Source organism: Python bivittatus, unplaced genomic scaffold (genome assembly GCF_059951505.1).
Source record: "Python bivittatus isolate LINGU-HERP-01145 unplaced genomic scaffold, Pbiv_v1 ctg000190_np1212, whole genome shotgun sequence".
Taxonomy (NCBI): Eukaryota; Metazoa; Chordata; class Lepidosauria; order Squamata; family Pythonidae; genus Python; species Python bivittatus.
Window position 1 is genome coordinate 2334649 of NW_028277042.1, and position 16795 is coordinate 2351443.

The 16795-nt window shown below is 44.4% G+C and overlaps 1 protein-coding gene across 2 annotated transcripts in view; it reads right to left on the bottom strand.

Moving 5' to 3' along the window:
- Window positions 1–16795, bottom strand: part of CPNE2 (copine 2) — a 106687-nt gene that overhangs the window by 33542 nt on the left and 56350 nt on the right. For both annotated transcript variants that reach the window (XM_088135889.1, XM_088135888.1), the window contains 2 exons: window positions 5601–5672; window positions 1830–1913 (listed from right to left, as the gene is read on the bottom strand). In XM_088135889.1, the coding sequence (XP_087992015.1) occupies window positions 1830–1913; window positions 5601–5672 (156 nt within the window). The remainder of the gene's footprint in view (window positions 1–1829; window positions 1914–5600; window positions 5673–16795) is intronic.

Genomic DNA, 16795 nt, shown 5'->3' on the forward strand with positions numbered 1-16795 from the left:
GGCTTAATTCAAAGTCTTTTGTGGTTTATTGGTTGCTTCTAATAAAAGTTGCCTCTCAGTTCTGGAAGCCTTGTGCTTTTGTTTGAATCTTGTGAACCAGGATGGGTGTGTGTGTGTGTGTGTGTGTGATTTCCTTATGGGCTTCTTTAAAAGGAGCCCTGCTAAAAACACCTGAAAGCCACACTACATGCACATCAGAGGTTTGGAAACAAAAGGCCCTGGGGATCGAAGTGCTGCTATTTCTGAACAGAAGCACTTTCTCTTCTTCTAGCTTGGTCTCTTTGGAACTCAAATCCTGACTTCTGAATGGCTGTTGACTTTAGCAGGATGTTCCTGGATGGTTTACCTGCTGAGGTGGGGGCACCAAGCCTTGCAGTATTGCTGCTTTAATACACATCTGGCTTTCTAGAACAATGAAAACAAGCCTCATCCTTTAGCGAGGCACCCTGTGGACCGAGCCAAACCTCTCTCTAAATGATGCAATCTGGCGCCTCGTTCACTTATCATAACAACTGCAAGGAAACAACGTTCCTGTCCCAGCTGTCAAAGCGTGGGCCTCCCCAAGGTCATTCCAAAAAGTCAAGGTGGCGACCACAGTAGATGCCCCAGTGTATAAAGATGCAAAGGGGGTGGGTCTGTGCCTTTCCTGTGGGTGGAGCTGCTATATCCTGTATTTGTGGGGTGGGGAGAGGTAGGGATTTTTCTTTGTGCTTTTCAAAACTATTTTCAGTGTTGTGCTACTGTCTTTCTATTTTTCCTGCATTATAATGGTGAGTAACGAGAGCTGGACCATAAAGAAGGCTGAGCGCCGAAGAATTGATGCCTTTGAACTGTGGTGCTGGAGAAGACTCAAGAGTCCCCTGGACTGCTAGGAGGTCAAACCAGTCAATCTTAAAGGAAATCAACCCTGATTGCTCATTGGAAGGATCGATAATGAAGCTCAAGCTCAGATACTTTGGTCACCTAATGCGAAGAGAGGACTCTTTGGACAAGACCCTGATGCTGGGAAAGATTGAAGGCAAAAGGAGAAGAGGACGGCAGAGGATGAGATGGTTAGATAGCATCACTGAAGCAATGAACATGAAACTGAGCAAACTCAGGGAGGCAGTGAAGGACAGGAAGGCCTGGCGCAATATGGTTCATGGGGTCACGAAGAGTTGGACACGACTTAACGACTAAACAACAACAACAAACGATGCCGCAGATTTGCAGCAGTTGGGCTTGTAGGTGACAAGATTTGGGGCAAAGAGGATAATAACCTGCGCTTAATACATGCACATGCCATGGGGGAAAAGCTCCCCACTGTCTTGCTCACATGCCACCCATTTGTTAAACCACAAGTACACAATTTTGAGCTAAGGGCTGCTGAAAGCCATACTCCCCAAGATGTACGTGGTGTCACAATCACAACTAAATATAGCTAATATGATTTCTTTCAATGTGCAGGTCTTTGAGGGCCATGTGCAAAACTCCCAATGTCAGCCTGGAGGGACCTGCTCACCTGTTTTTCTGCTCACTGTTTTTTCCTTTGGAAAAACAGGTGACAAATACAAAATGTAATCTGGCCCTGAGCCTCCCTCTAGGTGCCACACGACCAACAACCTGGACTCAGTTGAGTGTCCCCAAATATCTAGAAAAGCTAATGGCAACAGCCAGTAATAACTGGAATGTTTTGAAGGCATCCATGCAGAAAACTCTCCTGTTTCACTGGGAGACTCCCCACATGTCTTCAGTTGGCTTACCCCTTAGTCTCGTGCTGAAAAAAACCCTGAAATTATACAAAGGGATCATCTTAAAATATGACATCCCCACCACCACAGCTGACTTACCTCTGTTCTGTGGACCAGCATCCATTTCCCATCATCCCCCTGTTTATAAAACTCTAAAAATGGGTCTGATTTTCCAAACAAATCCTGCAAGAAGAGGAAGAAGCACGTCAAAGGTTGTGCAATTATTTTGGTCCTTCAAACCTGAAGCAACAACGAACAGTTCTTGTAATATTTTCCCTAGGCTGTGATATAAACTCCTGCCCGGCTCCATGCATTTCGATGACCTAACTGCAAGTCTGCCTTTCCTCAATGCAATTAATGTTCTTTCCATGAAGCCAATCACTCCTGCCTATTCATAAAAGGAGATCAATTCACAATCAAATATAAATTCTCCAGAATTTTAATGAGAGAACAGCCTGAGTGGCAGTCACTTTGTCTACTGGAAGAATTACCCAACAGCCATGTCTAAGGAATAAATGAGACAGAATGTGGGAGAGGTGTGAATATCCTCCTGATTCCAGAAAGGAACACACACACATTCATCGAATGAAACAGCCCAGGAGTGTAAAGAAGTGGGAATAGATGGGCATTTGTTCTCCGTTGGCATTGCGAAGCATCCCTCTTTCACTTCTCCCCAACCTGCAGGACAGTGTTCCTTAAACTGTCTGACCCAATTACCCCTTTGCCCAGTCTTGAATAATGTCATTACCCCCACAAAAAAACCATACACTGTTATTTTACACACATCTCAGCAGCAGCAGTCCCCAACGGATCCTTGACTCCCAAACCAGCAATTACAAATTGTTCCATTACCCCCAGATATGCCCAAATTACCCCCTTGGTGGCAATTACCCCCAGTTTAAGAACCACTGCTGTATGAGAAAACAACTGGATCTGCCACAGCATATTTGCCCCGCCCTTTTAAAGGCGATAATAAGCAACTGATGCCAAGAAATGAAAGGATTAATTCCTTCTCCCTACAATAAATTTTAACATTTGATCAGCTACTTTTGGATTGACACTGGAAAACTATTCACTCTCTCCTGGGTCTACTCCAGTCTAGTCTGTAATCCTGATTTCTTGTACTTATTTATGCTAAACTGAGGACAAAGCGCTAAGTAATTAATTTTTGGGGCACGACTCTCCTGCCTTGAAGGGTCTAACAAAGCAGGAGAGCTGTCAAAAGTGAAACAGAGTAATTTTTAATAGAAACTTTTCATAACAAATAATTAACCTGCCACGTGAAAATATCACTCTGCTGAATTAAGGAACCAAGTGTAATTTCCCCTATTTCTCTCTCTCTCTCACACACACACACACACACTCACAAACGCACATAAACACACACACACACACACACTAAAGCAGCTGCCTCCAAGCTGTTGAATGCAGATGTGTTGAGTGCAACTCGCCTCTCATCCCCAGCCAGTGGTGAAGTATTGGGAGGTCTGTTTTTGAAACGATTTAAAAAAATTCTAAGTCCCTCACACTGGTCACTCATGGAGTAAGCAACATTATGCAGAGTAGAGTAAGAAACAGTAAGTAAAAAAATATGAGTTATAAGGAAAAGAAACCGTAGAGAATGAGAGAGATGTCCTTGAAGAAAAAAATGTGGCAGTTAACAAAACATGATTTAAGCCCAGCAAAGGAAAAAAAAACATTAGAAAGAAACTGTGACCCTACCTTGACTCTGTTTGGTGTGTGTGTGTGTGTGTGTGTGCAGGGAAAACACTGCGAGGCTTTCAAGACTGATATCAGCCCTTCAAGGTAGACCAGGTCAAGAAACAAACTCCCTCAGAAACAATTGAACCCTTCTTTATTGACATAATATTGATATAATGCAATTGGTTTCACATTAATTTTGTTCGCCACCCAGAGTCACCAGCTGAGATGGGTGGCTGTACAAATGTAATAAACCAATAAACTAATATATCAATAATAAACAAACTCTTGAAAGCCTGACAGCCTTCCTCCTTCCTCCTCCTTATTCAGAGAGTATAAGATCCTGCCCAGCATCTCTGGAGCTCTCCAGGGAAGGAAGCTAGGAAAAAAACCCTTGCTGAATTAAAACAAACAAATAAAGCCGCCCGGGGACCCGCCAGGCTGCAGGTCTGACTCTGCCCGCCTGGTTCTCCTCGTGCCACGCCAGCAAGCTGGGTCCAGAGGCCCAGAAAAGTCTTCTGAGACCCCCCAGCTCTGTTCTCCAGCAGAGGAAAAACATCTCGGGTGGCCTTCTGGTCCATCTTCATGGCAGTTGCCACTTGATCTCCATCAGGATGAACCACCCTGAAAAACAAACAGTGCCTCCTCTCTGACTAGTTTCCTTCCATGTTTTCCCTGTTGGGGGAAAAAAGCTTGTTTTTGTTCTCTTTGCATAGTTGATTTATATAAAAATAGCAATCGCTGCAAAGGGGCAGCTTTTCTATTGTTATCAGGCCAGGCTATTTAATGATAAAATCAAATATAAATTTTTTAAAATTGCTTAATTCTTAGTGTTGATGAATCCATCCAGCCTTCCATCAAATGTGCAGAAGGAAGGAAAATATACATAAACCAGAGGCCAGTGCTGTCCTAACTGCAAAAACACACAGCAGATTTAAAATCCTATCTAAACTCTTCTGATGCCAAAAGGACAGTAAGGTAAGGGGATATGTGGAAATAAATTAAGCAGGTCCTGGACGCAGGTACAGGAAGCCTGCAATATAAAAAAGATGTTGTAGCTTGAGTCACCCAGCTTTCATTTTGTTTCAAAAACACAGCAAGGCTTTATGAACAAAAACCTGTTGTGCCTCTCAGCTCAAAGGACCGGCAGGTATGGATAACGCTCTGCCAAGGGCCCGCAGGTTGCCCACTCCTCTTTTTTTGTATTTCAAGTAGACTTCTCACCAATTCAGGGCTGGCTAAAATACCTTTTCCTTTTGATCTAAACGTTCACAATTGAGGAGAGCAGCTGCTCAGCTAAACTTGAAAATAATACAAGGAGCAAAGGGGGGTGGGATTTACTCCTACTCCTACTGTTGTTATTATCTATTCCCTTATTTTCTGAAGTCTCCGTAAATTCTACAAAATGATGAACTTTCTAGTTTTATGAACGGAGAAGCCCCAAACCCAAGAAATATTTATTTATATCCCACCTTCCTTCAGGACCTCAAGGTGGCTTACTATCTCCTCCCATTTTTCCCTACAACAACCCTGTGAGGTAAGCTGGGCTGAGTGACAGTGACAAGTCCCCCAGGGAGCTTCTGTGGCTGAAGCAGCTGGGCCTCCCTGGTGCCAGCCCAACTCCTCCCCTGATGTGCCACCCAGCTTCTCTAGCCAACATGCGAAGGAAGGCTCTGATTCTTGTCACGGAGTTCTGCCATTTTGCAGAAGTGTTTTGGTGCTGGGTGTGGGTTCATTGCCTCCAAGTCAGTCTTGACTCCTGACGACTGCCTGGACAAGTCCCTGCAGTTTTCTCGGCAAGATTTTTGGAAGTGGTTGGCCCTGGCTGAGAGGGAGGGACTGGCCCAAGGCCCCCCCAGTGGGCTTTGCGCCTAAGGCGGAACTAGAACTCCTGGTCTCCTGGCTCCCAGTCCAGAATCATCATCCCTACGCCAAACCGGCTCTCTCCTTTGGTGAATGCCTTGCGTTAAACTGAAAGACAAGTGAAACTGAAATTCTGTGGCAACACAGCCGGGCACGCACTTCAGGACTTTGCAGGAAAGAAGAGAGGTTTTAATACAAAGATATTTACTCGCACGTTTTCATAATCTCACAAGGAATAGAGGCGCTCTCATTATGTCCTGCAATTGCACACATGCATCAATAAGGACAGGGGACCCAAACACGCACCTTTTTATCCAACTTCCTGCCGGCCATGCTGAGTGTGATCACCCGATTGTCCAATAACTCTTGGGCTGCTATCTGAAAAGCAAGAAATGAAACGGCTCATTCTTAGCAAACCAGGCACGTGAGCTATTTGATGAGTCCTAAATGCAGCAAGAGACACAGCAAAGCGTTTCCTCGGAAGAAAAATCCAGCAGCAGAAAATGAAAAAAAAAAAAGGACAAATTAAAACAGTCTGTTTTGAGCTGCCCTGGGTCTTTGAGAGTCAGGCAGCATACAAGTTTAATAAATTATGGTTGGTTACACAGTCAGCCAGATGTTTAGATGGGATTTGGCATTTTTTCCACCCGTCAAGTCCTTCCCAAGGACCTGGGATAGGTAGATGTTGTTTGATGGTGTTCAAGGTATCATCGCAGGACATAAGCTGTTCCAAGTAAAGCTGACTTTTGCAACGGACTGATGGTGATTTTATCAATGCCAATGGTCTTCAAGTGATGCTCCAGATGTTGCACCTAAGGCACTTATTACTATTCGTCCTGTCTTTGCTTTCTTTTGACACAGTCATTCTATTTCTATTTGCAGGTCTTTGTATTTTGTGATTTATTATTATTTCCAACCTTCTTCAAACATGAGCATTATTGTTGATCCAGCAGGGAGGTCACATCCAGCTGCAGCCCTGGATGCTGCTGGCCTGGCTTTAATGTAGTCATTATAGATGAATGCAATCTTTAAAAAAATCTAAGAAATAAACCAACCAGTACAGGTAAATGGTTTCTTAGCTCAGCCTACCTCACAGGGTCATTGCTCTGGGGATCAAATGCAAGGAGGAAATGCTTTGTTTGCTGCTTGGAGGGCTCCTACTGTGTAAATAAATAAATAAATTAATATGTAGTTAAAATGGCACTATTTATCCAGCGCATTGGCAAGCTTGGAGGAAACCTAACATCTGTGGAATTGTGGTATGAGAAATATTTAGGAAAAAAAATCCCAAGATAAGGACTGACTGGCTTGGCACTTATTGAAAGAGAAATGTACTTTCAGACTTGCAGGACTGATGTCACCTTGTGAGGCAGTCCAGATAGGAAGCATGCCCAGATGAACTAATTCTACTTTATTGTAAGGTTACACTAGACAACCCGGGGTCTGTGGGGTCATCGTTTCAGAAATATTTCCTTACCTAAGCAGAGAAACAGAATGACCAAGGGCAAAGAAGCAGTGGGAGTGTTGCTGCTGGCTTCCCCATTGACTTTGCGTGTGGGAAGCTGGCAGGGAGTGTCAGAAATCCTTCCTTCCTTCCTTCCTTCCTTGCTGGGTGGGGAATTCTGGGAGTTGACGCCTACCCATCTTAAAGTTGCCAAGGTTGAGAAACACTCTCTAGAGGTGCCACCACACCTGGTATCCTCTCCTAACCCTGGTATGTGAAAGAGATAAGATTCTCATATACACCGTGCTATCCTTCTTGCAATTAAAAGGCATAAACTGAAAGAAAGGAAATCATTTCAATAATGCTACCTCGCAGCCACACTGCATAGAGCCGTGTGACAGGAGGTTCTTGTCTTGTTCTTATTCAGCTCTTCCTTTCCTCCATGGGAGATAGACCAATCTCCCAAGGTTAAACAAAAAAAATATTTTTTTTTAAAAAGACAAAATAAAAAGCCTTAACATTACAGTGGTACCTCGGGTTACGAACGCCTCTGTTAACGAACTTTTCGGGTTACGACCAGCTCTGGACGCAAAAATTTGCCTCGGTTTGCAAACTCCGCCTCGGGGTACAAACAGGATACGCGGCCATTTTCCCTCCCGTGACATGGTCCACGGCCATTTTTCCGCCCCTGACACGTGGTCTGCAGCCATTTTTCCGCCCCTGTCACGTGGTCCGCGGCCATTTTACGCCTGACACGTGGTCCGCGGCCACTTTCCGCCCCTGACACATGGTCCGCGGCCATTTTTCCGCCCGACACGTGGTCCGCGGCCATTTTTCTGCCCCTGACACGTGGTCCGTGGCCATTTTTCCACCCGTGACACGTGGTCCGCGGCCATTTTCCGCCCCTGACACGTGGTCGTAGGGAGGGGGACTCTCCCTCCAAGCAATAGTCGCCTCCCTGTCCTCCACACCAGAACGGATTAACGGTAATTACACTGAACCTTATGGGGAAATTTCCTTCAGGTTGCGACCAATTCGGGGTGCGACCAGAGTCACGGAACGAATTAAGTTCGTAAACCGAGGTTCCACTGTATTTCAGAGAATTTCCAGGCAGACTACAGGACTACCTATCCTTACAGCAGTGTTTCTCAAGCTCAGCACCTTTAAGATGTGTGGACTTCATGCTGGCTGGGGAATTCTTGCAGTTGAAGTCCACACATCTTAAAGTTGGTGAGGTTGAGAAACACTGCTGTAGAGAGTGCTACAACTGAAGGTTTTCTTCCTGTGAGAAAGAAAAGGATGCAATTTAATATACAGACCACTGGAATGAAATAGAATTAATTTCTTCCTGCCCAATCAGAAGAATCTAATGCAAGGCTACGATTATACACTCAGTTGTCAATACCATACCAAGAAATAAGAACATTCAACTTGACATAGCAGTACACAGAAAAAGAAACAGTGTGAATTCTGGCAAGAATATATTTACTATTTCTACAGAAATCACCTTATTTAAAGACCCTCTGCTTCCTTTTACCTGGAGTTCCCTTTTTCATGAAAATTCCAATTTTAATCTGAGACTCTGGGGAACAATATTGTTCCCCTCTTTTCTCAACCTGGGTCCACAGCAGTTTCCTCCAAAAACTTAATGTGACCAAAAGTTTTTCTCTATCCTGAGTGGTGGCGGGGGGGGGGGGGAATGGGGAATCTCTCTTCATGTGACGGAGAAAGCGTACCTTCCTGGGAAGAAGTGGATTCCAGATTTGACAAAGAAAATGTCAGTCCTGTCAATGTCTGACTCAAGGGGCTACATTCACAACTGGAGGTAAAAAGGAAAGCCCCCTTCAAGTCAAGCCGAACTCCTAGTGACTTTGCTGGGAGAGATTTCAGGGAAGCTGGGAGAGCACTGGAAGATATAAGCTGTCAAAGACAGAGTCCATTGGTAGCTCATCTCATTAACAGCAACTCAGCCAGTTGGCAAGAAACTTGGGAAGAAGCATTTCGAATAATTTGGAGAGGCTCTGTCTTAATTAACTCCCTATAAATGAGGCTGGGAAATTCCTCTTGCAATTTCCAAGATTTTGTCTTTACCATAAGACTATAATTACAGAGACCTTCTTGAAATCTGTAATTCTTGCTCTCTTGGTCTTGGCCAACTACGTGGGGCTTGGCAGTTGGCAGCTGCCTTCATACACCGCACTTCCTCTGGCTACTGGCTCTGGGCATTCATTCATTCATTTATTTATTCATTCATTTATTTATATATCAAATTTGCCACCGCCCATCTCACTGTGGAGTGACTCTGGGCGGTGACCAATTTGAAATATAAAAATTTAAAATATTTAAATATTTAGTTTGCCCAGGGCCATGAAGAAAGAAACCATGCTTAAAATGAACTGTGCCCAGCATGTAGTGCAGAGGCAGCCCCGAGTTCTTTTACTGGCCCTGGCAAGCTTATTGTGTGAACACAAGCATGGGATGACCTTGAGTGAGTCACCATCTTGCAGACACAAGGAACAGTTTGTCTTCCTATATGTGGACTCCCTTAAGAAGCTTCTGCAAGGATGTGAAAACCTGGCCCCGGGACTGAGTAATCAGGAGACTACGTTTGGGGGGCCCTGGTAGAAGGTGCCATTATGGTGATATTGAGGGTTGTTTTTTGCTGTTTTTGTTTATGATTTGCTGGTTGGAATGGAACAGCTCAGAAACATTAGTAATGAATAAAAATAAGCTAACCTTCTCTGCAGGTTGGAGTGGGGGTTAAAATTGGGGGTTTGATATACCTTGGATATCTTAGTTTCTTTGGAGGAAATTAAGACCTAAATGTGACAACTAAATAACAGATGTTGGCAGGCGCAGATTGAGTCAAGCCCAAGAAGCAATCTGAGTGCTCTGTTCAATTTGTGCAAATGACTTAAGTTTCCATAATTTGTCTTTTCTTGGCATCATTTTGACTTATCTTTTTTTTAAAAAAAACACTGAATTCTCACACTGCTGCTTCCTTTTTATTCCCACATGTTTGCTTCCAAGCAAAGAAAAAATATGGGGGAAATGTGAACGTTACGAGTAAAAGAGAGGCTGATGCAAGAAAATTTTTCTTGACTGAAAAATAACAGAGATTCATGTACTTTGAAGACGAACACCTGATCAGCATATAAAGTATCCTAGATGCCAACCACTTCATCATATTTTAGTGATCATTAAATGTGTCCGTCTTTCAGAGCGACAGTAGTTGTGCCAGTCCGTTAAAAAAAATGCGAAGTCCAACATTGGCTGATACCTTTATTGAGACTAACGCAAGATTGCATAAAAGATTGTGCAAGCTTTCAAGTTCTTTAGAACTTAAAAACTTGCAGATTCTTGAGCCATTTTGGTTAGTCCCAATTAAGACGTTCCCCCATACTTTTAGTCTTTCAGGCTGCTCTCCCCCAATCAGGACCCCATTTCCCATCACTCCAGTTAATAATGTATGATGCATAATGTATGAACCCTAGTCCAAGACATCTGAAGGCTGCAATCAGGGCTACTGAAGTGTTGGTTTGCTTGCACTCTACACAGCTACTCTCCAAGAATTCCTCTCCTCCTTCCAGATCTCGCCTGGAAAATGTGTGTGGGTGGGTGGGGAGAGAGAGACAGATAAAGAGAATGACATTGGCCAGGGCTGAAAATAACTTTTCCCTGTTAGCCACTATTTGCTTTCAAAATGATTTGAATAAAAGCAGTGAGTCACAGAGCTTTTACTGGTGGAAATGACCCAAGATCAGCTGGTAATTGACTTTTTCTCTTCTTCCATTGTTCATTAGAAGAAAACCTGAAGTTAGAAAGCAGACTTGTCTTGGAATGAGTATACAGACTCATTCAGAGGAGGTCCAAATATTCCGAGCCCCCTATGTAGCACGCATGTCGTTCCACCGTTGCTAACTTCAGTAAAAAAAAAGAAAGAAAAAAAGACACTCAGCTTTTTTCTCCTTAATGGATTTTCTATCCACACAAAGATGAAACACCCCAGGGAAAAACAGGGGAGGGTTACAAATGGAAGATGCCAACATCTTGGTAAAAATATGTGTATGAGCTAATTGCACAGTAGTAGATTCATCTGGACTGCACCCAAAATGTCACTGGTATAATTGACTGAAAAACTCTGTGGATCTATAGAGAGATGCTAAAAGAGGCTGTATTCTAAACACTATACCTAAAATGTTTAAACTACGGAGGACAAGCAATAAATCAGGAGAGGAAACCATGCTTTGAAGTCTGTTTGCAAGTCGCAGCTTGTGGCAATCAGGGTCAAACATGACACTGGCACCACCCAGGATGAAGCAGTTTTCCTATCTCTCTTGAGTCATCTCCCAATTCTCAGGGTGGGCAATCGGGTTCTGAGCCTTTATTTTACAGCCTCCACTTTATCTCAGCCCCCTTTTAGCCAAGGAAGGTTTTAAAATCTAAATAAACATACTTCTGGAGTAGTATTAACCATAAAGAAAACTGAGGCACTGTGAAATATAGGTAAGTAACACCAGAAACAACTGCTGAACTACGTTTTGATCCTATAGATGAATATCCACAGAGTAATAAGAAGTGTTGCTGCGGTTGTCTCTGTTTCCATAGATGCTCCCAAAATGCAGTTGAGATCTACATTTGGTTTTCCGGTGTGGGCGACCACAGAGCTGCTGTTCCAATTTTCATAGCCCTGAAATCAAGGCTCTCATTTAAAAATGAAATGCTAGAAACATCAGCCATAAAATGCAACCTCTTGCCTGCCTGCAAACCCACTACTGCACTCAAAAGCAGAGAGACATTTGGAGAACATTTGCAAACGCCTTGGCACCACTTCTTTTCCACCCACTGTGCCTGGAACCAAGTGGCTTCTGTGTTCTGAACAGCACCTGTTCAGGGCAAAGAAACTTTCCATCAGCCTTCTCCAACTTGCTTTGTCCAGATGCTGACAGACTACAATCTCCAGAGCATCCAGCCAGCACACCCAGGCTAGAGACAGCAACACTGAATACATGCAACCAGCAAGCCCTGGTCTCTATCGCTAAGTAGCAACCACTGGAAAACAGGAGTCTAGCCTGTCTTGTACCCATACCAGCATCTTTAGAGGTACAGTGGAAAATCAAGCTGCAAACTGTCTACGTCAGGATGTTTGCATTCCACAGTAGGGAGGTTAAAGAATCATGCCAAGAATTCAACTGGAAGCAATCAGGGCCTTCAGCTCCCACCAAGCTTCTTAGTGGGGCGAATGCATGTTTCAGACAAAGGCGGTTAGCATTTACCTTTCCCCAGTCAAACATCCCTCTTCCTGAGAACTGGGAACTGAGACTTGCAGATGTGACATTCATCAAAAATGCTGACATTAAAAAAGAGGGCTTACACTGGAGGAAACTGCTTTCTCAGAGACTGCCTCGGGAAATTTGCAAGACAAAGAATGAAAAACAGGGCCGGAGTTGAAGGGAAGTTATGGGCTAGCAGTTACATAAAGGAGGAAAAGTTCTGTGAAAAGCTGCCCTATTTTGCAAAACACTTCCGTGTTTATGATCTCTTTTGCAATTAAAAAAGTCTGTAGGAAAACAAAACCATCAGATTGGCATACTGTCCTACTAACACAGATCATAATGTAGACAGAGTTCCTGAATCTCTCCCAAAGACTGGATCCTCCCTGGATGTTGGCATTTCACGTTCCTGTGCCAGTAATTGCTAGAAAGTTAGCCAACCTTGTGTTCCCTTGATGCTGCTGTCTCTCCATTTCCAACTTACTCTGAAAAATAAACAGCCCTAGTAACATTCTGGGGAGAGCAAAACTTGTTCATGGAGTATTGGCTGCAAAATTCAGCATGCCGGCTCCGTCGGCTGCTTTCCCTTTTTTAACTGGTAAAGAAACTAAGCCTAAATAATCCCAAGGCAACTGATAATGAATACAGTTCAATCACCATTACTGGAAAGTAAAAATATATACAAATATTAGATCATCAATGAATTCAGCTAATGTATTCAAAAGTCTTGGGGCGGGTGTCAATCTCTGAGCGGCACTGAAATGCTGGGAGAGCATCTAATTCTGGAAGAACTGATGCCCCACGTGGGGTCTCCTCCAGAATACGGCCAAGAACATGAAACTCTCTTTCGTGCAGGATCTATTGAGCTACAAAATGTTTTTAAGAGCACCTGAGCTTGAGGTTCTAAAGTTTTATTAAGGTTCTATTTCTTCAGCACAGTTTACCAAAATGGCATTGTGGTTCTAGAAGGTTTTAGTGTTATTCTGTTTTTTTGTGATGGGAGACCCTTTGGCTGTGTTCACATAATACACCAACCAGGTCAGGTACTCGTTGGACACATTTGCACAAAATGCTCAGCTTTGTTAGTTTTAATTTGGATTAGTGTTTTGCTTCTTCTCTGAGACAGGTGGTAGTACCTGGTTGATCTTGCCTGAGCTCAGAAACTAAACAGGGGCTTGGTTAGGATGTGGGCAAGAAACCACTGGGCAGTAGGCTAGCCTGGAAGTCAAAAAAGATCCAGGCAGAAGGAAATGGCAAATCAATTTCATATCATTGCCAAGAAAATTACATGGATGCAGCCATGAAGTCACCAAGAGTCAAGTTTTACTATTTAGAGCTCCTTTTGGGGGGAGGGGGAGGTTCCCTTTACATGGGTGTGCAACCCAGCTCATTTAGTTTATTCTTTTCATCATGGGACTATTCGTCACAAATTATCATATTCTGGACACATTCTGGGAAAGATGGAAAGAAAGAGAAGAAGAGGACGATCAGCAGCAAGGTGGACAGACTCGACTACAGTGGTGATGGGTCCCCTGTTGGAAGACCTGAAGGACCAGATCATCATGAAAAAGGTCTACCCATGTGGTCTCCAATTGATGATGCATCATCTATCTGTCTGCCTGTCTGTCTATCTTGGACACATACTGCAAAGACCCAAGTCTCTTGAGGTTCCTAATGCCAGGAAAGGTGGAAGGAAAGAGAAGAAGAGGATGACCAGGAGCATGGTGAATGGACTCAGTTACAGTGACAAGGGGTGTATCATTGGAAGACCAGGTTGGGGACAGATCATCCTGGAAAAGGTTTATCCATGCAGTCTCTAATTGGATACATATGTACATTACATGGTACATCTAATCTCTATCTATCTATCTATCTATCTATCTATCTATCTATCTATCTATCTATCTATCTATCTATCTATCTATCTTTGGACACATAATGCAAAGACCCAGTTCTAATGCTGGGAAAAGTGGAAGGAAAGAGAAGAGGACGACCAGCAGCAAGGTGGACGGACTTAGAGAGGCGATGGGTGCACCGTTGGAAGACCTGAAGGACCAGGTTGGGGACAGACCATCCTGGTCTATCTATGTGGTCACTGAGAGGCATAACTGACTCAACAGCCAATAATCAATCCATCATAAACGGCTTCAGTAAGGATTTCTGAGGTTCCAGTCTGTGTACTATAAACTCTCCAAATCAGAGCAGACCCCATGCACCACCACGGGCAGTTCCATGCATGCCAGAGACCTTTCGCGAGACCATCTGATCCAGCATCCAAGCGCACAGCAGGTCAAGCTGAGTTCTTTGTGCTGTGGGAGCCACATGGTGACCCAGACCGGATGAAGTGGGTGGTTACGGCAAGGTCTGTGGCAGCCCAACAGAAAGCGCAGCCTGAGCTGGAGGAGGTAGACGCTCTGCCAGCCTCCTCTTGATTCACTCGCCCTGACAATGCTGGCCTCACGCACAATTCAAGCCACCTACGTGCGCTGGCCGCTGCTCAGCTGCGCTGCCCCATCTGAGCACAGCCGTCTCTGCCACTGTTGCAAAGCCTGCCTGCCGGTGACTCGCTTGGCAGCTGACTCGGGCACAGCCGTGCCAAAGCCATTGCCTGGCCAGGAAGGAATTTCAAGCGCCACTTTTCTCCAATTCAGCCTTCCTGCCACCCTTGCCCAGCGCTCAACCATTCTAAATGCCAACTCTCCTGGGAAGCCACCAGAGCAGCCCTCCTCCTGCAATTAAGCCAAAATCCATCTAACCACCCCTCAGCCGAGATCTCAGCACCGCTGGCAGCCCGTGAAAGACTCAGGTGGGGCCCTTGTAGTCTGCCAAATTCCTACGTGACAGAAGGGGGGAAATGATTGAATGCGTGCCTGGAGAGTAAAGCTATTAACTGTATTTAATGTTAATTAAAGAATGAAATGACTTCTTTGGCCTAGTCTACCTTCTGGAGAGAGCAAGGTTTGGAGAAATTGAACTACATATCAATCCTCTTCTTCTTTTCAATCTCTGCTTTTATTTTCCTTTTCTTCTTCGGCTCTTTCTCTTTCGGTTCTCTCCTAGACCTCTCCTCTCTTCATTTTGCAAAGCATCACCAGCGCCTTGTAATTGTCTCCAATGTGCCTCTTACAATTTGCATTTTCTTAAGTTGCTTTAAAAAAAAAAAAAAAAAAGCAGTCCAATTTTTCATTCTTCATGCCATGCCGTTTTATCATTACGCATTATTACTTGATGTTATTGTTGCTTTTTGTGAAACGGGCTCATGATGGAGTCATCTTGAAAGAGAGAGCATAAAGAAATAAAATAATTCTTGCCTCTGAATCCTTTTATTTTTCCAGAAGAGAAAAGTCTCAATTTGAACTCCCACTACCTGGGAGAAAGCCTGGAGCAGCAGACCATTAAAAGAGAAGCTGTTTGGGGGGTGGGGGGGAAATGCTCAGGGGGCAAAGCAATTAAAGCTGAAATAAGAAACTGAATGGCACCATTCCACGTTTGCCTTGAACCAAAGCAGATCTTCTTCTGAACTGGCTCCACATCTACATTTTAGAGGAAGAGCTGTCAGAAATCTGAGATCTTCTTGAAGTTTTTTTTGTTTTTGAAGGCTTATCCAACTCAAGATGAGAGCAGAGGAGGTTTTGAAGTTACGTACAGGTGCCTTGTGTGCAAGACTACACAAACCCTGAATCCTTCTGTTTAAAACTGGAAGGGTGTGGAGCAAAACTTTAAACAGACGCCCTTGGTAGGACACTGCAACTCCTTCATTCATACTAACCGTGAAGATTCTCCAGAGTCAACTGCACAATGAATCAAGTTGTTATGCACTGTACACCCACAAAAGCTCCTTTCAGTAAGCCCCAGTGACCTGCCCCTCTCCCCTTTCATGAAAGGCAGCCAAGCCTTCCTCCCCTTCTGGTTTCTTCCTGGCCTCCTTCAACGGGGAGAGAGCAACCGTGCCCTCCCTGGCCAAGCCGTTTGCAATCTGCACAGCCGGCAATACTTCGTCCTGTCAGGCACTGACCCGATTCCTCTCTAATCCACGGGGATAATTCCTTTGGAACACTTCCTCCTTGATTGCTGGCCAACTGAGTGCAGAAGGAGGCCGAATGGAGATGGAAGAGTTTTCAGCAGCAACAGCAGCGCACCTGGTTTACTACTCAGCGGGTGACAGTCAAATCAGAGCAAGTTGTAATCTGCATCTTGAGGCAGCCACAGAACCCTGCTTATCTTCTTCCATCGCTGCTCCTTACATATACAGCCCCTTCACACAAAGCACCTCCTTAAAGCAGCTCAGCCCTCCATGGCTGTATAAATATGTCCGTCCAGTTTTCTCAGCCACCTGTGGAAGAGGTCTTCTATGGTTCTGCTAGGATGGTTTTTTTCTTTTTTCTTTTTGGCTTCCCAGTTTAGCCCATGTTCCTAGGATCTCCTGTGCAATCTCACCCAGCCCTGCTTAGCTTCTGCGATCAGCCAAGGCAGACACCTTACTCACAAAAGCCAAAATGCACAACTGCTAAAGTGGAATTTTGTTAGCCCTGCAAGGTAGTCCAGACAAGAAGCACAACCAGGAGGACCAGCTCTATCTTTATTGTAAGGTTACAGTAAGAGACTCTTGCAAGACTGAAAGTATTTCTCCCCTCCTCTCCTTTTACTCTCCGGAAAACTAGGGAGGGTCCCTTCTGAAATGCTTCCCATGCCTTCCCTCCTTCTGTGGGCTGAGATACCTTTTACATGACCGTTGTCCTGTCTGCAGCTCTTCCTCCTGTCTCCCAAGATCACTCCCACATACC